The sequence below is a fragment of the Anoplopoma fimbria genome, chromosome 12 (assembly GCF_027596085.1).
Source record: "Anoplopoma fimbria isolate UVic2021 breed Golden Eagle Sablefish chromosome 12, Afim_UVic_2022, whole genome shotgun sequence".
In the NCBI taxonomy this organism is placed as follows: domain Eukaryota; kingdom Metazoa; phylum Chordata; class Actinopteri; order Perciformes; family Anoplopomatidae; genus Anoplopoma; species Anoplopoma fimbria.
In genome coordinates, this window is record NC_072460.1 from 10,854,363 (window position 1) to 10,880,277 (window position 25,915).

General features: G+C 41.1%; 1 protein-coding gene across 1 annotated transcript in view; it reads right to left on the minus strand.

The window, feature by feature from the left end:
• casz1 (castor zinc finger 1) overlaps nucleotides 1-18,114 on the minus strand; it is a 77,811-nt gene extending 59,697 nt beyond the window's left edge. The window contains exon 1 of the mRNA XM_054609264.1: nucleotides 18,056-18,114. Within this exon, the coding sequence (XP_054465239.1) occupies nucleotides 18,056-18,104 (49 nt within the window). The 5' untranslated portion in view covers nucleotides 18,105-18,114. The remainder of the gene's footprint in view (nucleotides 1-18,055) is intronic.
• Nucleotides 18,115-25,915: the final 7,801 nt, after the last annotated feature.

Below are 25,915 nucleotides of genomic sequence, written 5' to 3' on the forward strand. Positions count from 1 at the left end.
AGCTTAAAATAAAAGTTTGGAACATCAAAGGGAAAATATTCTACTCAGCGTTTACTTTAAATATTATATAGATGTTCATTTAAAAAATTTTTTTTAACTAAAATGGACAATAAGTTCCATGTCTATTTGCATAGGATTGGCCAATCTTTTTTGTCAGTGGTTAAGTAGCTGTAACAGGCTTTGTCGTGACTGTAATCTGCTTCTGCTCGTTTAGGCTACCTGCAGACAACAGAGGCAGGGAGGTGCTGGTACAGCGGCCAAACGGAGTCTGAAAATGTTACAGAGGCAATTAAGCATGTTGGTGTGTGTGCACGCACACAACGGTGTCAGAGGTGCTAAGCCGGGTGAAACACGCCTCATTGAAATGTCCGTCTTAAAGCCACCCAAGTTCCTCATCTCCCCCGCCCCTTCGACAACCAAGATGCTTTCAAGACTGTCAAAAGCATTTTCCACAAAGCTGAGGAGAGGGCAAGGAGAAAAAGAAGGACCTGCCACTGTCACATGCAAACTTGCGCGTGCACACACACACTTGCAAGGCTGTCAGGTAAATTAGATCTGAAAGCTGACAATTTCTGACCATATTTCCTTGATTATTTCGAACAAATGCACACCAGCCGCTCTAAGGAGATTAAAGTGACATAAAAGTCCCGAGTGGGAGGAGGGAGGGCAGAGAATCCAGGTCACCCCCATTTGTCCCCCTGCCTGACAGCAGCTATATCGCTATCCAATCCAATAAAAGTCCCCCCCCCCTCCTCCTTTTGCTTTAATTAATTTTACAGCTAGCTTGCTTAATTACTTTCAATCAAAATCCTCTTGCCATCACAAAATTAGAAATGGTTCAACTCCATTAGTCTAAATTCTTCATTTACATACACAAAGACTGTCAGCTCTTGCTAAGCAAACGGCCTCCTGCTTGATGAGATTGTTTTTTTTCACACACTCTATCACTCTCTCGCTCACACACACACACACTGTGGTGTTAATTTTTTTCGAAAGGAGAAAAGTAGCATAAAATTATTTGATCCCTTTACTTAAGACATTCTCTGCCTAATCAGGGTTCAGGTAAGCCGTGGTGCAAATCGTCCAAGGTAATAGAGAGTTGAGTGTGCATCTACAACTGTCAAAATTGATTACATCCACAAGTCTGTGTAAGAAAGAGAACCGCTCGACCTTAAACAATGCAGCGCATAATAAACGCTGCATATAAGGGATAAACAGAATTAGTGAGGCAGTGGCCGAGATCATGTAAATAGCTAGTTCTTTCCAAGGATAAGCTATTATTTGTAAAGCAATAGATGAGCTGCAGATTACCCGGTGACGCATACAGCCCTATAAATCTGGCTCTTTGTGGCAGGGGTGTCACTAGTCCCGACTAGACTGTGGAAACTAGCGACGCACTACTGCCGTTCGGCTGCTGCGAGCAAAGCAAGGGCATTTTTTTTTTTAAAGGAGGGCCCATGCGCTGCCGTCTGATCACTTCAACTTGGCACACAGGCATCCTCTCCATCACACACACTGCCTAAGGCCTACACATCATCAAGAATTAAGGACATGCAGATAGGGTTTTGTGCACTGACCAAAATGAAAACCCAGGCACACAAGCACTCCGCCACATGTACGTGCACATATATATTTTCACACACACAACTAGTGTCATAATGAGGTCCTGAGATGAGGGCATTAAACTGGTATAATGCAGTCACTGCTGCAGCACACTACACCACAAAATGTATGGACCCGGAGCCTACATGCCCATCAGTGACACCCTGCTATTGCCTTTATTTCCCCATTCACATGCATGCCACTCAGCGTAACTGCCTTTGATCTGCTGTGTTCAGATCATCTTACAGTTGCTGAGTTGTGGTGGTAAAAAAAAAAGAACACCTTGAAAAGGAAAAAGAGGTAAGGGGGATTTGTAGCATTTCCGAACGGCGTCTGGTAACACTTATGAAATAAGCCCCAACAAAACACTGGTGCAAAAAAATCCCTTGGGGACGCTGGACCGAATGCAACGCAGGTCTGACCTGGCCCCTTTACTTTGTGTCTGCCATCACCGGTTTGCCTTGCCCTCTTTAACCAGTCCCCATTAACACTGTTAATTATCCAAATCCATCATTCTTGGGGTAAATGAAGACTGCCTCTTTAATTCAATTTAATAGGATCATTTTCCAACTCACGTTCACTTTAGCCCCAGCTGCCCGCCCACTAGTCCCCCACTGTGTCTCCCCCTGCCACTGTATCTTGACTCCCTTGGCTGTTTCTTCTATGGTCTGGCTCTCTCCCCCTTGGTGGAAGGGGAGGGGGGTGAGGGCTAAGTCTGGATGGCAGCAATGGGCTGACACACTGTTGATCTCCCATGTCTTGTCTTGGCTCGGCTGGTGGCGAGCAGCAGTTCTGGGTTGCCAGTATGCTGTGCACAATGCCTGCCTGCCGCACACACACACACACACACACACACACACACACACACACACACACACACACACACACACACACACACACACACACACACACAGAGGCTCACAGTACCAGCCATGCTCACCGGGGCTTAGCTAATCCTGTCACATCAGGCCACGTCGGCTGAGTTGAGGTCCTTTAGCAGCAACCCCCCCTCCCTCAACCCACCACCTCCATACACCTCCACACTTTGCCACAACTCCTTCACTGACTCCTCTCACTCACTTTCCCTCTCTCTTACTCCTTTGTTCATTTCACAAGGTCATGGGTGGCCAACTACAGCGCTTGAGTGTTGAAACGGGACAGCTGAGGAATCCCTGTGTGTTCCAGCCCTGCTAGTAGACCATATCTTATGGCTAAATAAATAAATAAATACTTCAAAATACTTCTATTTTCAAAAGAAAACTTTTAAGAGGCCACTTTAATAATCACTGTTACTTGGACTGGCATACATTTCACTCGCTACGATGGCACATCACCATAATGTGTTTATAAAATATACAGGTGTCATTTTCTCTTTTCTTGCCTGTAATGTGTCATAGTGGGATCAGTATCAAAGTATTTTCCATGCAGCGTTGCCTGGCTGGGGAAACTGGACACTCGTGCCCTTTAATCTGACTTTCTATCTATAAAAGTAGAGCTATATCAAGACACAGGTTGTATTTTATAAGCCTTCTGGGAGTTTTCTTTACAGAGCACTTTCCATGCTTAGGTTGGGGACATCACAGAAAAACTTAATACAAAGACTAAAAACTTATTTCTAAATAACAGTTGGAATTAAGGAAAAAACCCATGAGTGCAAAGTACTGTGTCAGAATGGTGTCCTTTAATTTCTCTTAAGAATGTGTTAATATTGGCTTCCCTTATCGCATTATGCAGTGTGAGGGTAAATTTGCCCCCATTTCCACAGTACACCCCCCTCCCATCCCCCACAACTAGACACACGTAGACCCATACATACTCACGCACATCCAAACGCACCCAGCGTTCCCTTTAAATTTTTCCCAGACTTTCATTGTTTAGTCATTTGAGACAGACTCTGGGAGAGTTTCAAACGATTTTAGCCATGATTTAATTTCGTTTGTTAAAGGGTGATGTCAGCACAATGGGAGACGAGCCTCTAAATCCACTACATTCACCCAAAATGCCCAGATGAGATAATCATGGTGACGTCTACGAAAACACTTATTATATTTGCCCATCGCCTGGCTGAAGCTGTTAAAACTCATCAGTGTTAGTCCCATTTTTTTTCTCTGGGAAGGGAAGGAAAAAAAAAAAATTGCTCAACTTATAGTCAAAACTGTCACCCCTTTTAAAGAGACAGTGCGACATTGTTGTGGCTGTGGACAGAGTTTATAAATGGAAAAAGACAGGGCAGAGGGCTATCGGGTGTCTATTCAATACCCATTTTGTTTGCACCCAATACTAATTAAATAAAACACGCACAACTTTTTAATTGGTTTTACAGAGATGAACAGTTTCAAACAAGTATAGTATCTATTGTAGTTATACATAACATTGTTCAATATTCTGTTCTAATAACATAATATTTCTATATGCTAGAAACTGTGAATGAGGACTGCTTGTCCACACTATTTGAAAGGTCTTTGGGCTGACAAGGCAGCAGAGGAGATAAGAAATGGATCAACGTGAGCCTTTCCCATAGCTTAATTTATTTTAAATCCAAGCCCTATTTACACACTGCGCACCGGCAAGCCTTGTCAGCTCCAACTAGCATTGAGATATTTAAAACCATTAATGCTGTACAGCGGCAGCCTGAGCGTGTATGACACAAGCTGTCGCTGTGTGAAACAAAGCCAGATCTCTAACTGCCACAGCTCCCACTTTTTAACAACGCAGTCAGACACTGCGATAATACTGCCAGACCTTCATGAATGTGAGGAAAAAGTAAAAAAAAAAGAGATAGAAGAAGAAAAATACTATAGTCTTCATTTAGTGAAAGCAAAGGCCAAATTTAGTGCATCTTTAGTGCAGGGGCAAGCCCAACAGAGGCAAGGGTCAGGATATGAAACGCACCGGCTATCCGGCTCCCGACAGGCCATCCTTGGATCAACAGCGGTAGCCATGTTGACCCGCCCCGTTATTAAAGAGGCTAATCTGTTCAACATGTCAATGTTAGCACTTTTAGCTGCGATTAATAAAAGAAGACCCCAAGAGTGCTGTGTGTGCTTTTTCAGTGCCCCAGGTTGTTTTCATTTGGTTTGTATTTTTAGAGGTTTTCGCTGTTTGGTAATTCAACAGTCCTCTTTCCCTCCTATTAGCATAAACAGTGTAAATTATTAACTTTGTTTAAAGAATTATAATCGGCCCTGAATCCTAAGCTCTGTAGTGGCTTTGTGTGTTTTTTCCCTTTCTGCCACTGGCAAAGAGGAACTACGGCATATCAGGTATCATTAAAGCAAATTCAACTTTTATATTTTATAGATACGGAACAATGTGCATCTGATGCCTGACTTTGTGGCCTTTTATGTGATGCTTAAAATGTATGGCCCAGTGGCTTTCACAGGCTGGTAGTAATAGAACTGCTCTCTAACAGACTTGCTTTCTAAGTGCCTGGCGCTGTGTCTTAATTTGTAATCTAGTCAAACCAATTGTCCGCTAGCTAAAAAGGTCATTGTGACAATAGACTACAAAGCTACCCCGCAATGTAGAAAAAGCCCTGGGTGTCTTTTGTAGCTTTTTAACCAAAGATATAATTAAGACACCTTCATCTTCAGGGGGAGAAAAGGGCACCAACAAGAGTCTGCTGGAAACCTCACATATGTGGGGACAGAAGTGAGACCGAACGAAGAACGAGCGTTTATTGGAGGTGAAAAGCACCTGTCTCCGCAGCAAAATGTCACCACCGAGGACATTTGCTAAGTTAACCTGCTTGTGCAGTCAAAGTGGGATTTCATACATTGTGACCAACGACTGTGGCGAAGAAAGCTTGTTGGGGGAAACTGAGTGATGCAAAGCAACACAGGAGAGGCAGAGGGGGGGACTTAAAGGACGTGATTTATCTGGGCTTGATTGCGTGTTAATCGAGGTTACGTGTATTAAGTGGAATCTAATTGGAACAGACACTGGCAGTCTGACAGATCGACATGATGCAGATGGATTGAGGGGAGGGAGGGAGGGGGGGGGTGAAGGGGGAGCGAGGGAGACAGGGAAAGGAAAGGGGAATGGGAGAGAGAGAAGGGTAGTGCAGTCGAGGAGAGCCAGAACAGAGGCAAACGAAACACCATTTTGTTACTATAGACGGCCAAACGGAGAGAGTTTTGTGACGCCAGACGTTAAATGAAAACCCACCAGAGCCCTTTTTAAGCAGTTCAATCACAAGAAAGAAGTCTCTGCCGTTAGGCTTGTCTCACGTGCGACTCGTGATTGGCGGCTGATGAGACATGTAACCCTTCTAGAGGAGGACACACACGGGCGAGATTGTGAGTGACAGGGCAGAGCACTGGAGTCTGCCCTCCCCCTCCAGTTGCCACAAACATTCATTTCTGCTTTATTGCAAATGAAGAAAAAAAAAAGAAAAAAAAAGACACCCGTCCCAAAAAAAACATGAGGTAAAGAGGCCAAGTGACAGCTGCTGGAAAATTTCTCACCTCGACGAGAGGACGAGCAAGTGTTTCACCGGTCCTCCTCCTGACTCTCTGCTCCTCCTGACAGGCGACAACTGTTTCGAAGGCCCTCTCCCCAAATCTGAGGTATTTAGCTAGCGGGCTGAATGACCCTTTCAAATGTTACCAGAGTAATGGACCGTAAAAGATGACCACCTGTTAAGGCCAAGCAACTGCTGCTTACTCATAACTTTTAAAACCCAGACTCTGTGGACAAAGAAGGAGAACATAGTTTGTGGAAAGGTTCAGAGAACAGAAATTAAGATTTTAAATTAAAGATATGGTGTTGCAAAGACATAATTTCTGTTGTAGCGTTGCTTTGAATTGGTCAGTGTCGCTATAATTGGTAACGGAGAGATACAAAGTGTGAGTGACATGAAATGCCTCAAAGCAGTGAATAGCCCAGGAGCAATAATGACTGTCACAGTGCCATTATCTAAATCTGGGTTAAAAATACAGTAGTTCTCAACCAAAGGGTCACTTCTACTGATAGCTGGCCGAAATGAAGGGGGGCAATAGCAAATGAATGTTCACAGAAAGAAAAAAATGATAATATGTTTACAAAAAGAGAACAAAGTAAAAAGAGAAATAGATAAAGAGAGGAACTTTCTGCATCATTTAGGGGGCAGTTTGCAGGATACTACAACACTCTAAACTTCACTCATCAACACAAAATGCCCAAATTGTTCCCGACGTGATCCCGTCATAGCGCAGAGACAGAGGAGTTGCTTCGGTCATCCGTTGATTTGATCCATTATGACTGTTACACTAATGGCATTAATAAGGGCAAAATTGCTATTTTGAAACAGAATTTTCATCCTATCGGCTTCCTCCTTCATGAAAGCCCACTGTGTGTGTGTGTGTGTGTGTGTGTGTGTGTGTGTGTGTGTGTGTGTGTGTGTGTGTGTGTGTGTGTGTGTGTGTGTGTGTGTGTGTGTGTGTGTGTGTGTGTGTGTGTGTGTGTGTGTGTGTGTGTGTGTGTGACTGAGTGTAGGTGCGTCTGAGTGCGTCTGTGCCCCCACCATGTAATGGCTAAAAAGGTCATCTCTATTTTCCAGGCTCTGTGTACAATGTCGTTGAATTGCAACATTTTGAACGGTTTAAAAACAACAACACCAGCTTTGAAATTTGACTCCATGCTATTTTAGATTGACTACAATTTTGCATCCACCAGCTGACTCTGCTGAAATACCCTAACCATATTTGACATTGTCTCAACAGATTTTGATGGAAACTTTGTACATTCATTCAGTTGTAAAAACTAAAACATGCAGTAAAATGGACAGCACACTGTTACACTGAATACATTTGATATAAGATAAGATATCAAGAGAGATTGTTTATAATACAAGTGAATTAATTGATGTGTCCTGTGTGTTTAATTTACTCTTTACTTCTTCTATCAGCACAGTGAATGTGTCTGCAAGTTTCCTGTATATTTGTGCTGAATGTGAGAATATGGGTGTGTGCTCAGCCCTCATCAGCCTCTAACATTGAGAGGAATGACACCCTGTGATCAAGGACATGAATTGCTCATTGATTTTTAGGGGCCAGCTTAACTATCCATTCCAATTGATTTTTAGCTTTGCTGGGTGTGCGAGTTATGGCAGTTTTAATGTATCATCTGTATGTGTACTCATCACCCACTGCAAGAGGATTTACAATAGTGTGTGGAAAATGCATATAGAACACCGTGTGCAAATGTGGGACAGGGACTCTTTTTTCTTTTATATTTTCCAAGAAATTGAACCCATAAAACCGCTTATGTATTATAATAAGTGAATAAGAAAATCCCCTTTAACATGTTTATTTTATACCTTTGTCATTATGTGCTTCTGAACTTGGTAAACAATCTATTGGGAATAACCTGCGTTGCTTTTTTATCTTGAAACATTAATGGAAAGTGTGTGAATGAACTGAAATCCCCTTTAATGCTAAACAGTATTGTTTAGAGCATGCACTTCAGCTTCATTGTCACGTAGCCACACTAACCATTTCATCAGCACAAACAGTCATACAACAGCTTTACCACAAACCATCACCAGTCATCACTTTTTAGTTTTTTAAAACAGATCTAACAGTAATCTTTTTATGTTTAGGAGGACATTGCCATCATAACTCATATTACCAATCAATTAACAATTCATATAAACTATTAATAATCAATGGTTTGGTGATGTAAGAGACAAAGTCAGAGCAATGTGATCCAAAAGGCGGTCATCTGTCAGGTAGAAAGTCATTAAAATAGGGGCTTGTTTTCCTGCACCAAGCTTAGGTTTCACTGAGGCAGGGATACATTTCTATTCTTCAGCAAAAGGCTGCGCTCTCATATGATATCATCTCCTCTGGAACATTACTCTCAATGGCTTGTCTTTTTTGTCTTTTGTGTGTTTCTCCAATTTAAATTGCCCTTTTTTTCCAAATGGTTTGGGTGAAGCAGTCCTCTATGTGAGGTAAATGCCTTTTGTTCAGTGAAAAGGACTGCATAAAGCACACTTTACTCCATCCTTTAAAAAAACAAGTCTGCTTAATTAATGTTTTACAAGTGCTGCTGTATTCTTAGTAAAAAAAAAAAAAAAAAAAAGCCTCTATCAAAGCCGTCAGGTTCAGATTACGTACGCTAATTGAAATTCTGAATTTCTAAGCCAACTCCTTTTTTTCTCTGCTCCCGCTCTTTCTCCCTGCGCACACAATAAAGCCTGGTGTTTTGTAGTCCACAAATGACATCAAATCATCTAAGTAATATAGGCTTTTCTTTTTTTCCTGTATTCTCATGTTCTGCTAGTGGGTTCATGAGACAGCTTAATAAAGCAGTAAATGCTTGGGGAAGCCTGAGAGCCTACTGTGTGCGTGTGTGTCTGTGTGTGTGCGTATGTGCACACGCATGCTCTCGTGTTTTACCTCCACCAGGGACCTCAAAGCAGAAGGCAAAGCCTGGTTCCATACTCAAGCAGATTTTCACAAAGAATAAAGCAAGAATAAAGCCACTGAACAAAAGAGAATGACTAATACCGAAACCAAAGCCAAAACTACAACACTTATCTCATGGGTTGACATTGATAGAGACCATATTAATGCAGTTTGAGCTAAATGAATACAGCATAATTCACAGGTTATACATGCATTAGGTGCTGGGGATGGCAGGCTGTGTGAACAGCTGCAGGTGTGGGAGCAGCAGAGACGAGGCCGAGCTTGGACATTCATCACAGACACCAAACGGCACAATAGAGGTTTCTACACTCTGGTGGCAATGATCTGAGATGAGATCAGATCAACTAGGATATGGAAATAAATCTTTTTAGGTCAGCTCATAGTCTGCATATACAGGTATGTTTGTTTTCTAGGGGGAAAGTTTCAACCTTTTCTTCCATTACTGTTGATCTGGCAAGGTAGCTATAGCAGGCAATTACATAAATTACAGAGTTAAAAAAGAAAGTCATCCTTGATAACCTTTGTTCTGAGTTAATCATTGCAGGGAAAGAAAAGTGCTTCTCTTTTCTTCTCTTTCATATTTACCCAAACTCCTTCCTTTCAACGGTGTATTATTTTATTGGCTTGTTTTGCAAGCATAATAACTTTGCATTCTTCTCCCAAGGTCAGTTTCTAGTGTGCCATGAGGACTATGTACACACAGGGCTTTTCAGGTCAGTTCCATTGTATTTACATCAAATAATTTTTGATAAGGGATGTAAAAGAACTATAAACCCAGCATCATAAACGGGAGAGGTGTAGCCGAAATAAGTACAAAAGATCAACGGCTGAATTTTTTCTTATCTTAGACACGTTGATATTTTTGAGCCAACTCTCTTCACCCCTCCACCCCCAACCCCCGCCTCCCTCCCTCCCTCTCTCTCTTTCTCGCTCGCACGGAGCTCAGTAGAAGCGTTGACTTGTTAGATTTAGTCCAATGGCTTCCCAGTGCGGCCAGCAAGAAAGCTCTTGTTTCATGGAGAAGTACCTCCCCTGTTATCTCCCTAGCACTATAATCACTTAACAAAGACTTGGGCATTTGCACAAATTAAAACATCAATAATGCATAAGTGCTTTTCAGTTTTGAGCTGTAGTGTCCCCGTATTGGGATGAAATACCACCTCCACCAGTGGAAAAACTCTGGCTCGCCATCTTCTGTCCCACAAATGGCTTAAAGAAGCCACGGCCCTGCTTTGAGCCACAACCTCCCCCCTTCTTTTAAAGTCTAGGCTAAAGCTGCGGTGAGCGTTTGGGATCTGCTCTGGTAACGGGACAAAATGGCTGGGCTGAGTGGGATGCGGAAGTTGTTTTAAAGCAAGAGGCGGTAAGTGGTGGTGGTGCATCAATGCAAACAGGCAACACCCTTGAGTGGCGCAGCGTGGCATCCTTCCATAAACAACACCACCGCCGTGTCCCCGACATTTATGATTTGTGGTCTGAATGGCAACACAGGCCTGATTCTAATCCAAGTCTGCATGTTTGCCCTATCGTTACACGGCTAAATCTGCCCGACCGAGTCTCTTATTTTCCCAGATGAAAACGCCAGACGTTTCATACGGCTGTCGGAGAGCTTTGCTTAAAACAAGTCTTACTGCATGAGAACATTACACTTGGACCAAGAAGGGAAGGGTGGGTGCATCATGGGAAAGCAGCTCGTGACACTTTAAATCCAGGATGCTGTTCAGGCTACTGTTTAATTTGAGGGGAAAAAAGACATCCTTCATATTTATTACTGCAGTTATGAATATGAACTGTTTTGCGCTGACTATGGAGGTTGGAGGAGTTAAGTATTATTATTGGACTATTGGACCAGTACTGTTCCAACACCAATAGAGGACGAGCCGTCCTATACAGATGGCCCCAAGGACAATTAGCAGTAATCATTGGTTGCCACATAAATGAGGAAAATTCTATTTGCTACTGCACTTGCGGATGATCACAGACTGAATGCCTCTGAAGCAATATGGATAGCCGCTTTAAACTTAATTGTTACTTGTAAATACTCACAAAATATACACTGGAAAAGAACATTTATAAATATATCTTTCTCCATTAATTAAGAAATATAAAATAAAGAAAGGTAGGACTTTAAATCTCATGCAAACACCACATTAACATGGAGAATAAAGAGATGAGACAAATAGCATTGTGATCTAAAATATTATCTCTTCAATCATATCCTTTTCCCCAGATATCTTCATTCCCCCCCTCCCCTCTCTGTCAGTTAGTCTGGCAAACAATCCCCTTGTTAGCAAACTGTTAAGACAGCCGCTTGGTACACAAATTGCGCTCGACCAAGCGAATTTGTTTTGCAAGGGTGACCTGTTTAATCATCTCATTTTCTTTGGCGGACATTTATTCATCTGGTTTCCACGGTTACAGAGAACATTAAGGGGCTACAGTAATAAGGCTGGAGAGTCAAACAGGTAATAAAAAAATTAACGCCATTTTCCGGCAGCCGAGGACAGTGGGTGAAATGAATCAAGGAGAGGGGGAGAGAAGCAGCGGTGGGAGCAAGGGGGTGGGGTGTGTGGGGATGGGGGAGGGGGGCTCCAATATTGTCCAAACAATAAGCCTTAGCGGTAATTTTACTCTGTAGATCAGGTGGTGCTGTTATGGACATGACACTTTGGGCACAGAGCAGGAGAGATAAAGCTTTTAAAGTGGCCCTGCTCCTTTTTTTATTGTCATTTAGCGATTACATATCAGAACAATTAAAAGTTAGCCCGAGATATCTATTAACTTTGCTCTTTTTTTATTTCTCCTGTGCTTTAGTAGAAAGATAATTTGCACGCCCGGCTATGCAACGTGTCAATGACATGCAAGGGAGGACATGACATTTAGATGCCCCTGGTGAGAAATGTTTCGTAGTCCTCCCAAGTTAAATCATGTTTTCTGATATTGTCTTTTGATCAACCTAGCAACAGCAGAAAAAAAAGGAAAGATAAAGGAGAATACAGAGTTGATTTCTAACTATTAGAAAACGTTGTCCTACACACCAATTGAGAGGGTTTCAACTTCTTGCCAAATATAGAAAATTCCGGCACAATAGGGGGAACAGGTGCTGAGAGCACATAGAAAGTGACGAAGCCAAAGAGCTGGGTTGCTGCTGAATGCCAAATAAGGCAGTGAGACACGTTGCACCAAGGCACAAAACAACCTACTGTAATGCGATTTTCTGAGTCTGACGACTGTCACCGCTTCTCCCACAAACTGTCTCCAACACAACATCTCCCCCGTATCCACACAACATTCAGGACTGTTTTTCACTTGAATAAAAGCCGAACAAGAGAAAACAAGCAACAAATTTGATGCATTACTCATTTCTCCACTCCTTCCAAAAGTATTTCTAATTGACAGCACGGCTTTGGCACTCCTAAAATATGCAGAAACCTTCTTCAAACCTAACCCTTAATCATATAAATCGTCTGGTTTAACCTGTATTTGGGTATTTTATGACCTTGCCAACACCTGTCCTCCCACCCTTTTATAAAAAACAAACCAAATTGGATTCTTCCTCTCTTTGCTGTCGTGTTTCTTATATACATTTTGTTCTGGAGGTGGCTCCGGTGTGACTGAGGTCGGAGAAGGGAAGCACAACCGATGGCAGATGTGTCTCAGGAGAGGGAGGAAAGAAAAAAAAAGAGAGATGTCAGCCGACCCGGCCTCCCACACACACACACAGACGGGTACGCTCCCCTAACATCAAACACACACCGCTCACGTGTCACAAGGAGTGCTCCCCCCCCGACCTCACCCCTCAGGAGACCCGGAGAGACACAAACTCTCGTCATACATGCGGGGTGAAATCCTAAAAAGGGGATACAGAACGGACAGCAGCGGGAGAAGAAAAAAGGACTAAGCTGTGGTTATGGGACTGCCAACTGTTCTGCTAACAGCCTCTTAACAGGTGTGGGCTCTGGAACCATGTAATCCTATCAAGTTTCCAAGTAAAAAAAAAAAAGAAGGAAAAAAAGGAAAGAAATCCGGCAAACCGGGCTCAGCCTCTCTCTTTCCCCCTTCTCTCTCCCTTCTCTTCGCTATCTTTCTGTCTCTGTCGGCAGTGACAGAAATGAACAGCTGGGCTTCAGATTTATCATGTACAGACAGTAATTATTGCTGGTGCTGCCTGCTACTGACCCAAGTGAATAGAATGTCACATGAAAAAACACTCGGCAGAAAGGGGGACCTGAGGCTGAGGGGCGCGGGACTGTGTGTGTGTGTGTGTGTGTGTGTGTGTGTGTGTGTGTGTGTGTGTGTGTGTGTGTGTGTGTGTGTGTGTGTGTGTGTGTGTGTGTGTGTGTGTGTGTGTGTGTGTGTGTGTGTGTGTGTGTGTGTGTGTGTGTGTGAGAGAGACACACAGGAGAGAGAGAGGAGGGCAGTGTTTAAACGTCACTACGTTCCTGTTTGCAGTCAATTACGGACGAGGACAGGGGTATTGGCTCTGTAACTCGGCAGAGCAAACATTTTCCTGCACACAGTGAAGGTGACAGGAAAAAAAAGAGCTTCTGTGTTTGTTTGTGCAGATTTTCTTTTTCTTCTTTCCCCCTATCAAAAAATAAAACCACAGTCAGAACAGCAGCCACCTTAATCCTGTCAAAGAACAGCTGATAGAGAATTGAAACCAAGAGATGTGCTCAATGTCAAAAAAACAGCAGCAAAGTGAGAAGACAGATTTAGCTCAACGCCCACTCTTCTCATCTTTTTAAGCTTTGCCTTATATGTATGATTAACTAAACTTACCAACATATTGATTTATAAAAAAAAACAAGGAAAAGTACAGCACTGATTTTTGACCAGATAAAGTGTTTCCGTCATGATATCAAGCCTGACCCCACCTGCTCTGTTTGTTCCAGAGATACGAGGTTCAGGAGATAAACTATTAATTTATAACCTGTGTCAATCACTGTCCCTGTCATTAAATAGTTAACCCCGCATCTGCTGCTTCCTTTTCCACACATTCGGTTGTATGAAAGTTGTGGTCCGTCACATTCCATATCCAGCAACCTACGTACGGACTGGTTCACACCTTAAAAGACCCCCTGCCACATTTAAAAGGATTAGTCACCACATTTTGTGCTGGCTTAATCTCTCTTTCAGCTGGCCTAATAAGTGTGCGTCGATAAGCTAAGCATGCAAATTCATTCATGGCCAGTGGAGGACTTGCTTTCAGACGAACGCGCCAAAGTCTCCCACCCTGCTAATTACCTCTTCGTTTTCCCCTTTTCCCCGCTTATATAGCATATCAACAACTAGAGATTATTCTTCCCCCTTACTTTGCATGAAATTATAATTTCATATGTAAGATTAGGAAATCGGGTTGAGGAGAAAAAAAAGTTACCGGAAGCTTTTCTCTTGACTCTCACAAGAATACATGACACGGCATATTCAGCTGTGAGATTAAAAGCAGGATTTCTTTATGACTGGTTATGCTGAGACAATTTAGACTGAAATAAAGTGGGGAAAAAAAGACACTTTTTTTCCCAGAAAATGATATATGATTAAAACTTTTTTTTTCTAATTAATGAAACGATTTAGAATTAATTTCCATCATTTTTAAGATAGTTTAATTAAAAAGGATACTTCACCGTTCTCATTCCCTTTTTTTTAAGTAGCGTAGTTTAACAAACATGCATTATCTGTGATAATAAAAACTTGGCCCGTTACATTTTAGATAATAAAGGCAATGAAGACCCAAGGTGCAACCTGTTTATCATTCTGGAATATTTCTTCACCGAGTATTAATTAGGCCATTACTCCAGATTGGTGACGGGGAGCTTTGAGGTTTTAATTAGGTGCTGGCCACTGCATGAGTGCACAGGATTGAAGAAAGGGGGTGGTGATGCCACTTGCCTTGCTCCTGGCCCATATCAAGTAGCCCTGAACACTTTGGCTACTGCCGCAAGACGCATGGCAGCCCATGTGCATCTGGAGTTTATTTGATCGTTTGATCTCTAATGTTTCCTCTTTCCACCGGTAAAAACAAAAAAAAAAAGCCAGTTGGTGTGATTTGGGTATTAAAAGACAGGGGTTAAGGTAATTATGGTGTTGGGTGGCTTGTGTCTGATGACTGGGCACATGCTCAACCAGGACTCAGCTGTCCCTCTCTTTCTGTCTACCCCCCTAACGCGCGCATACACACACACACACACACACACACACACACACACACACACACACACACACACACACACACACACACACACACACACACACCTCCCTCGTCTGCTGTCTATATTCCCCCTTCTCTCCCCCTGCCACTCTGCTAAAACCAGGCATAACACACACAGCCTCGCGTAACATCAATCAAATACTGAGAGCGGACCATAAAACTACACAAACATATACACTGCCATTAACTACTGTATTTGACACTTATTTAATAGTTCTTGTTGGATGCGGTGTGAAATCAGGAAAAATAAATTTAAACATAGAAAAGGAATTATTTAAGCCAGGGAAATTAAAAGAAAGAATCGATCGGAGAGATAATGTTTTAAACATAATGTTTCAAATATGCAATAACATTTGAAAAAAATTTAAACATTGCATGAATATATACATTCCTTTTTAAAAACTTAATTTATATTAACTGAAAGAGAGTGAATTGTGTCGGTATATTTAATATGCATATGTAAGTGATCATATATTTTGGTATTATTTGAACAAGGTATTTAAAAATCAGATCTTGAGAATGTGAGTGTTTTTCCTAGGTTGACAAGGCGATACTAATCACCTCGTTGCTGAGAAGCACTCTTCCCTGACAAGGCTCCTTAGAATACAAGGATCCCCCAGGAGAAATCGGCATGAAAGAGGTTAAAGACAATGACTCGCATTTTTTTCCCTCAAAATGTCTCCCTGTTAAATTTATTTCCAAACTCTGTTAATCTGCTGTACACAACATTCCCATTAGCATAGCCCAGCCCCCTAATAAAAATTCCGGCTAGTTTAATTAAAAAATGTAAATTTACTGTCATCCAAGGAGCAGCAGAAATAGGAGTGCAACAGCATATTTTATTGCTTAAGACATCAAATTGATTCAGGTTATTGCTAAATTGTGATAAAAGGTTATTGAGGGCCTTCAGAACTGGGCTTGTTTTTCTCCCTCATTTCATCCTGTTTTTTGTGGAAGGCCGTAAAAGATGGAGAGGGCCACAAAGGGTTAATGAGACAACTCAGTGAGGGAGAAGGCAATCAACATTATGACTCATATGAGGGTAGAAAAACATTTTCCGAGCTGACGAAAAAAGTTTGAAATTAGGGTGTGTCACGATTACAGTTGTACTTTGTTTGTTGTTATTTCATACTATAATGCCGGACACCTTAAATAACCTGACATAATAACCAAGCCCTCTTGTCTGTCTCGCGAATGTGTTTGTGAAAGCCTATGGTCACAGTGGTCTGCTATACAGTCTCTCAGAGTTTTATTTAATTAGAAACAATATCTTTAGATTGGGTTTTATTTTTCAGTAATGCTGCCACATACAAGTTAAAGAGCAGAAAAACCTATTTGGTGTCAAGAGTGAATAATAAATAATTGTTAAGAGGATATAAATAAAGATAGAGAGCGAGTACATAACTGACACACAAATGTATTGAAAAGAACAGCCTGGAGCAAAACGTGTTTGAATGAAGTTTGAATTACAGATTTTTCCCCTAAAAATACATAAAACACTTAAAATAAAAGACAGAATAATTCTCTATATAAATATTTTTCTAAGGATGCTTTCTGTAATTTAAAATACTGATGTTTTAAATACAGCAGCATACTCAAAAAATTGCCACACTCTTTACTAAATATTTATCTACTGTATGAGTTTAGAGTAATGTGTTTCAAAAATAAGGTGATAAGATTTATCAAAGTCAAAAAGAACACGTAATATATCTCTAAAAAGTTTAGTTATCGAGTAGTTATATTTATCTATAGTGCAAATAATGAAATACAGAGGGGCTAATTATACACACACGTATAAAAGGGAGACACCACTCAGAGCATGCAAACAGAGAACACGCATACAGAGTACACGCAAAACAGAAAGAACTAAATGTGAGCGTGAGTTATTTTAAAACACGTACAAAACCCTTATTACAATTAAAGTGGCGAGCTGAGTGACGCTTATGAGTAAAAGGTGCAATCCAGTTACAGCAGGACAAGTTCATCCTCTGAAAAGTACCCACAGAGTGACTGTTATTACCCTGACAGTAACAGGAAATCAAATGAAATTTAAAATGATCTGCCCCACAGGTGCATTTGCACAAAAATACTGATCGATGAGAACCATCTTTTTAAACATTTTGAATAAATGTAGTGTTTTGTTATAAATTTATCGAACATTTGATTTACCAGACTGTTTACATTTTAATGTAACATTCGCCAATGTAATGCATATAAACTAATTAGAAGTACCTGGAAAGGTGTGAGCCCTGCTCCTGTTCCCTTTACATGTGTGACAACAAGAGCAACACAACAGTTTGTTTGCTTTGTCCCCTTGGTAACAAACCCTTAGGCCATTCTATGTACTCTAATGGCATTGCCAGTGCCTCTGTGGGTAAAACCTATACCTGTATTTCTACAGTACCAATACTGGCTTATTCAAAAACATGTAATTATCTGAAGCGACTAAACAAGCAGGAAAACAAGGACGAAGAAACAGAACAGCCTGACAGGGAGTTTTTTTTGCCGGTCTCATGTCATAGAAGAGAAATAGACTCTGACAAGAGAAAATGAAACTGGCTTTGTGAACTTTCTTCTCATGTGCTCTGCGTGTAACACAGCGTCCTGAGTCGTATGGGCAATCATATTTGATATTGCAGTCACCTTTGGGCACTGTCAAAGAGTTATAAATAAGGGTGTCGCAACACTTGGGTATACGTATGCTCTGGCACATAGTTTAATCATGAACAACTTCCCCTCTCCGTGTATTTAGTCAGAGATAAAGGCACACCTTAAACTGTCAGCTAATAAAACATATCTGGCAAAGATATAAAAGAAGAAGAGTACTCACCATATTCAGGGAAGTCGAAGTTAAATCCTCTCAGACATGTAACTTTCATAATATTACTCAACTCTGTCAGAAAGTCATTCGAATGTTGGTTGGTGGAGGGGGAAATAAAACGGAAAAGTAACTAGATAAAAAAAGGCTTCCTTCAATCATGCACTAAACTCCTTGACATGTAATCTGTCAATAGTTTGTTGCTGAGATAATGCCGGCTGCCATGAGCTGATTTGATTGGCAGCTTAGGGTCTGGCCCCTCCTTCCTGTGGTTTGACGGGGGGTAGGTGAAAGAATATGGAGCCTCCCCCTTCTCTCTCTCTCTCTCTCTCTCTCTCTCTCTCTCTCTCTGTCGCTCTCTCTCTGCCTCTCACACGCTGCCTCTCTCTCGCTCTCGGCTTTGCCCCCATACACACACACACGCACAGACCAAGCTGTTGGTGATGTTGTCTGAATAGGCTGATAGGAAATTATGGCAGAGGAACCGGAGTAGTTTTTTTCTCCCTCCCCTCAGTGGGCTGGCCTTTTCCATCTTTGTGGTCTTCTAGCCTTTCAACTCTCTTGGGGTGGAGCCTCTGCTGCCTCTATTCAAATGAAGGGAGCACAACACTTGGAAAAAAAAAAAGGGTTTTGGTAGGAAGAGATTGCACGTTTATTAAAATGTATTTTACTTTTATTGCGCACATGTATTCAAGGCTTTTAGAAAAAAGATTTAAATCAAATATAGTTAAAAAGGCTGCTTTTTAGACACCATTATTCCATTATTGTTTTATATGAAGTAATACTACAGTATGTGAAAGGATATTTGGACAATATTGTAAGTGAGTCACCTAAAGCTATGAGCTATGATGAACATGCTTGTCCTTTTATGTGCCTTCTAAGAAGCATTAGGTCGTTTGCGTTATTTGATAAAGATTTTCCTTCAACACTTTAGCTTGAAGCAAATAACTCTTTCACTTCTCTCACAAAACAGAGATCCTCTCTATTTCAGCGCTGTGTAGTGTACTTTCTTTGCCTCTCTCCCTCAGAGTACACTCTTTCTCCTTCCCTCCCTCTGATAAGCTATCAGTTTTCATTGTAATTTCAGGTGAAATGATAAACGACAGCCGTTACCAGGTGACAATGAATACTTTATAAGACAAACCCCTTATTTGCCTGGCAGTTTCTTCCGCAGTGGCATGCAAAGTGCCTCTGGACCTTTTTCTTTTACATTATGCCCATATACTGTAAACATGACTGTGTATGTCAAGAATGTGGAATTTACAAAGTGACGCCAAATAGCAAAAAATTCTAAACTTTCAAAAGGTCACTGGATATTCCTGTTTTCCACAGGAGTTGCTTTATTTGAATAAAGGTGATGTATAACTAGCATTTACTGGTTATAGAAAAGAGGAAATGAACAACTTTATGGCTGTGAACCATAATACAATGATACATAGTCCTGGCTTCAGTTCCTGAGTGCTGTCAGCAAAGTCCAAAGTATGTACATAAAACAGGTTTTGGTTGATTTTTAAATCATGATGACTCATACCAGTTAATACTGGGAAAAAAAGCTTTGTATCCTCCTTCATAACTCTCATAAAGGGATATGTCCTTAAAAGCGTTTCTATCAAAAGGTTACACCCTTGATCTTACATTGTACTGTAAATACAACTTTAGTTTTTGTTAGCCTTGATAAAAAAAATCTAGTGTTTAAATGAACTGACTTGGCAGCCAAACCTTTTCTGTTGTAAAGGCGTTGGACATTTGTCAAATGTCAGTCCTGTTTTCCATCAATCATATATTGAACAAACAAACATATTTTGTTTGGTGGATTAGTGAGACCAGGGCCCTGTTCTACAACGCAAGCTCAACATACAATCTTATTATTATCTGGCTAAACTAACGCAGACAGCCGTCATCCCGCTAAGCGGTCCTACGACGGTGTTATCAACTCGGTAAATCAACCAGAGTTTCTTAATCTGGCTAGCGCGTTCACATAAAACGTGTTAGCAGCATATATGACCAATTGCAAACATGGACAAGTCTACTGTCAGCAGAGCTGCATATTTTTTTTGCAAATTAAAAGAATAGTATAATTGCCCCATCTACCTGTATGAACGAGTAGATCTGACTATAATAACATATTTGTATTTTGTTAAATGAATATGTTGCTCAGCTATATTCTTATAGAATAGATTAGAAGATGCTTTCTTCATCCTGTTAGGGAAATTCTGGCTGTATTAAAATTTTAGCCTTATGTTTCAGTTGCAACCCTGGTGGTGTGAAACGGATTTGGGGGGCAAATAGAAAATAGCACAATAATAAAAACAATTCAAAACTGTAAATAGGCTTACTTTCATATCTTGTAATCACATACAGCGAACATTTAATGTACCAGCCTACGCAACTGTTAGGCACGACATCAACATTTCGCTGAAGTTGATATAGGATAGGAATATGTGATAAAAGAATATAAATATGTTGTGTTATTGTGGGTACGTAAATGTTATTTATGGTGCTGTTAGATTGCTGCGAGGAAGACCAAACTTTATTTTTGAAAGGCTAAACACCAAAAAATATGGAATAAAGCTGAATATTAGTAGCTGTCGCTTTTATATTAGTTGATATCTTATCTCGAATATAACCTGCTCCAGAGCATGTTAGGTGTGCAACCTAAGTTACCATGGCGAACTGCCCCTGTAAAAAGTGAACCACCAGCCGGAGAACAAAAAAATCCAGGTTAAACCTGAAGTTACGTTAAGTTTGGCTAACCCCAAATCCTGCTTCATAGTTCAGTGCCCTGGTAAGGTATTACACCAGTGGACAAACTTGATTGCAGTGGTTGTTGTTACCATGTTTATACATCTGTTACCTTAATGTTGTGCAAAAGACATAAAATATAGGAAGTCAAGTTAAAATATAGTAGTCATTAAAAGACTCAGATCACTGGTGCTGTAGTTATTAAAATTGGTGAGCTCTTGTGAGTATCTTAATACAAACCACACTGCAAAAAATATAAATGTAGATTATATATTTAAAAAAGAAGCAGTTTTAAATGAGTTTTTAAGGATTGTGGTTGAAAGTAACATGAAAAAAAGACTTTCTTCCACATAGGTGGAGCATATCAATAAAAAGTTAAACAAAAACTACTACAGTATATCTAAACTTGAAATTGGGTGAGGTTTTAGTTTACAGGGGTGAGTTCTATTCATGTCAACAGGAGGGGGGGTTTGTCGTCCATGCATTACAGCCCTCTGGCCCTTAAGCTGACATCTTTGGGGCCGAAACCATCGCTTTTCAAAAGAAGCTGTGGGGATTTTCGTTTGATGTGGTCTGAGGGTATTGTACGGAGCATGTGGGAGAATGTTGAGGGCAAGGTGGAGTGTGTATGCGTGTGAGCGTGTGTGTGCATGCTTCCGTGCGTGTGACATGGCAGGGGTACATCAGTCAAAGGGCTGCCGGGGCCAGACGTTCGGCTGCCCCTGACAGTGCACTCCAGGAGGGGCTGGTCTGGTGAAGGGCCCACTCCGAGTCCTCCATTCCCCAGGACAAAAGCTAGGGCCCAGTTGATAGATGTGAATTCAGTGGCTTTTGTGCCCAAAGCCCAGAGACATGCCGAGTGAGAAATCTGACCTTTGCCGAGAGTCAGATTGTGTTTTTGAACCCTTCTTGCTGTCTCTGGCAGTTGGGGCAAAGAGTGAGTGAGCAAATGGGAGGGATGGAGTGGGTGTGAGCTGGCGTGGGGTGGAGGTCTGTCCTAACTGGTTGGTTACACAGGTGGGAGATTACACAGGAGCAGCTGCACAAAGCACTTCTACTACGTCTAACTTTAAACACAACTAATTAAAAGAGTTGTGTATTTCAGAAGACAATGGACCAAGTTTGTTCTGGATATTCACTGTCATGTTGTTGTCAAATTGGCAGGAAATTGAACGTGTAAAGCTTAATTCTGAAGCGGGGTCTTTTAAAGTGGGATTCAACAAGAGTTCACCCTTGTGTTATTCTAGGTTGTCTGTGATGCGGGATATTATTCCCTCTCACGTCTGTTTATATTGCATTATATATTTATTTTTTAAGCAGAGAAGGGGCTGAATATTAAACTTACACACAAATACAGCCAGAACAGTGATGATGGCAATACACCACTTCTTGATGATCATCATTTGCATTACTCATGACAATGATTCTTCAGAATCTCATTTGATTCTCATAATTGCTGTATAGCTGTATATAAAGCCACATACATACACTTTGAAAATCACATTGCAAAATCTCATTATAGGTACACACTTGAAAGCAATTAACATGGAGTTTGTATGAGGTATAAGGTATATTTGTGTGTCAACGTGCTGCACTGCCTTTCTTCTATTCATGCACTGTTTATATTACATGAATTATGATATAGCACGTTGCTTGGCGGCGGTGTGCTGAGAGCAGAGATTTTGTAGATAGAATAGGCCTATGTTTTTGAGTCATACATTTTTCTTGACACTGCTTTCATCCCCCGGCCGTAATCATCATATCTCCCCCACTGCTCTCCCGGATGCAGACATCCATAATGCAATCTTCCTAATTTTGATCCCTCGCAATCTGGTTTTTAAAAGGGAGGGGAAAAAAGGGACATATTTCTGAAGGCTTGCTCCGTAATCATTTTAGACAGATAGCCTTTCCCATCGCAGATGAGCAAATATTTGTAAACCAGCTATCTAATGGAAAATTAGAGTGAAATTAGAGTGAAATTCATGACAGTGAAATCCGATTATGAGTAATTCTATTATGCCATCTTAGCCCACACAGCATATTTTTGTAGAGTTTTTTTCCATAAATACCTATGCCAGGGGTCCTGCTAATCAAATAAAATTGAAATTCATCTTCCCATTAAATTCAATTAGCCGCAATTTCTAAAGCCTAACAAAGATTTTAATTACTAAATTATAAAATTCTCCCTAGCCAAATTGGGGATAGAAAAAGCGCATAACCTGCATCTGAAAAACAAACCCATGAAAGGAAATTGTTGATCAAAAAAGATATCCAGGGGAAAATAACATTAGGGAGAGCACTGGGGCCTTTATTCAGCGAGTCTGGGTGGGGAGTGACGTGTGCCAAGCGCTAGGCTCCTGGGCCGGAGGAAATGAACTTAGCTGAGGTTCTCTCTGTCTCTAAATGTCTGCCCTCAGAGTTATTATGCTGTAATTGACTAATTGACACCTTAATTTCATTTATGGGGCTCCTGTGTTCATAAAGCAACCTCTGGGTGGGGCAGTGGTCCTGAGCGGAAGCAAGGAAGTCAACGTTCAGGACACCAGGTAGGGCCTCAGGCCTTCAGTCCTGTGCTCGGCAGATGACGATTATGCATTTGATAATGAAATGGTCAGGAAGAACATACTGACTTAGCAGAGGCTTAAGGAGCATCTTACTCATATGTTTAAATCCCTCTGATGCATGCTGATGGGTACTAATCATGCATCCAGTCTTACAATCTGTCACTGCAGACACAAATGACCTCCTTCAGGGTCAAAGGAGTTTTATTCTCGGGAAGTAAGGTTTGTTAAATGATCAAATAAGGATTCAAGCAATGGCTTTAACTTCACAGGTGACAATGGGTGAATATGGTATTGTTGTTTTTCCGGCCACTGAAACCAGGAATTGTTGCTGGTAATGTTTAGTGGCGACCACACTGCTAATAGGACAGCTCTGGGGTCTCAGGTCAGCCACCAGGTCCATTTCCCAGCCACCCCCTGCTCCTCACCAGTGGGCCACTAAAATAACAGCTCAGCACCCTCTGCAGACTACAAAGCTCCATCTGAAAAGGCACCTGCTGCTGTTATTCACTTTAGCCCCTTTTGGCAGCTCACTCTGTCTGTTTAAAGGACACGTAGAAGAGAAAGACTCACTGAGAAATGATGAATTATTTAAGCATGATGTCTAATTGTTTCAAGGCAGACATCTTGTTTCTGGAAGGTAAAGGCTCGGGGATGGGTGTGGGAGTGCATATGTGGATGTGAAGAGGTCTGTCTGCTGTGTAATGCAGGCTGTCTCGTAGTTGAAGTGGTTGGGTAAATATGACCAAACTGAAACTTTAATCTGCTTTTTCCACACCCAAGCTGGCGGGGTATTAAAGATAATCTTTTTTGTGTGTCATATGGCGGGAGATATAGATGGAGCTAATTTTTTAGAGACAAATCTGATATTTGTCAACTGGTTGAAAAAAACCAGGGGATTTTCTCCTAATCCTCCCTTGGATGTGAAGGCGCGTTAACAGCAAAATGCAGATGGTGTTCTGTGCACGGAGAGTACCCGGCAATCAGCGCAGTGCATACGGAAAGGCGCAGCTAGCCTCGCTAGGGCTCAACACAACCTGCAGATAGCGAACTCCCCCTACATTCAATTAACAAGTCACTTGTGAAAGCAGAGGCATATTAGTTTATTCTAAAAGGGCAAACTTTGCAAAAAAACATTTCTTGCTTGTTTCTCTTTACTTTTGTTTCCTTGCTGACATAACATCCTTACTTCTAGGCTGTGTTCATCAAATATTCAGTTGCAACTCAATTCCAATAAGGAAAAGAAAACAAATTATAAATAAAATGGAGGCATAAATCTTTCAGGATCCTAATTCTAACTTTCCCTTGGAGTGTTTCTGTCTTTATTTTGTCACATTAAGCAGTTTTGCTTTCCGTTCCCACTGCTAGGCGTGGCGGATTTTACACTGGTGGAAAGAGCCCTTTATTCTTCTGCTCTCTTGTTTTGGAACACTGCATTTTGTGGTGTCACTGCTTTTATGCACAATTATCACTTGTGTAACTTCTGGTTTTGTTTTTATGACAGACAGAACAATAAAACCTATGTGATGTTCTTTTTTTGGTGCAGCGGGACTGTTGTAAATCTGCACTTCACCCTGTCAAGTGTAACTACAATATGACTACAGCCATTGCCACAGTGATGCAAAGCTGTCCTGACTGCTTTATCTTATCAAGTATTTTCTCTGGTCATTTTGGCACCAGAATGCAACATGGCACAGCACTTTGAATACATTCCTAAACTGCTTTGTGGCTCTGCATTACATTTAGCATTGGATTGATAGTCATTGAGTGGCCTTTCACAGACATCAGGTCAAATATATTTAGTACCACATCCTAGCCTCAAAATGAATAAACAACTCAAGAAACCTACCTGAGAGGACCATATGGTGCATGCATTGAAATACAGCAGACCTTATTATTGTGTATCGGCTTAGGGGTGTGTACTTCTAAACCAATTATTGAATATATAGCTACTAAGGTTGACAGTATGGGACAGAGCTGATTAATGTCAAGAGGGGAGGGAAGACACTGACAGCATAACAAACTAGGATGTGTGCATTGGGACAAACCACAGGACCTGCAAACTCCTGATAAACTGAACTTATTTGCTTTTATTTACACTCTCACAGTATCTCATATAGTCACTTCTATTTTAAGAGCAGTCGCTGTTTCTGTCCTTGCTATAGGTTCCACAACAAGGGACTACTGGTCCAAGAAAATAAAATCGGACCAGTAATTTATGTATTTACTGGAACACACAATCTTTCACTCATAGATCAAAACAAACTGTTCCCTTATAAAGACTATGTTAAAAATACTATCGCAAATACTGTGATGTTTCCTCTCTACATTTAAGCTAATAGCATTAAGGACAAATCAAAATTGAAACGCAACAGGCGAAGAAGCTATACAAGTGTGTGTATTTGTTCTGTACAAACTGTCTTCTATTGATTACTACAATAGAAAAAAGTTGACATTATATGCACTATGAAATTCAGCATTTTTTTAACCTTCAGCTATGCTTGTCATTCGCTTGTAAAAATAAATATACACCAGTAGGAAGAGAAGGGGGAAAAAAATCACTAAAGCT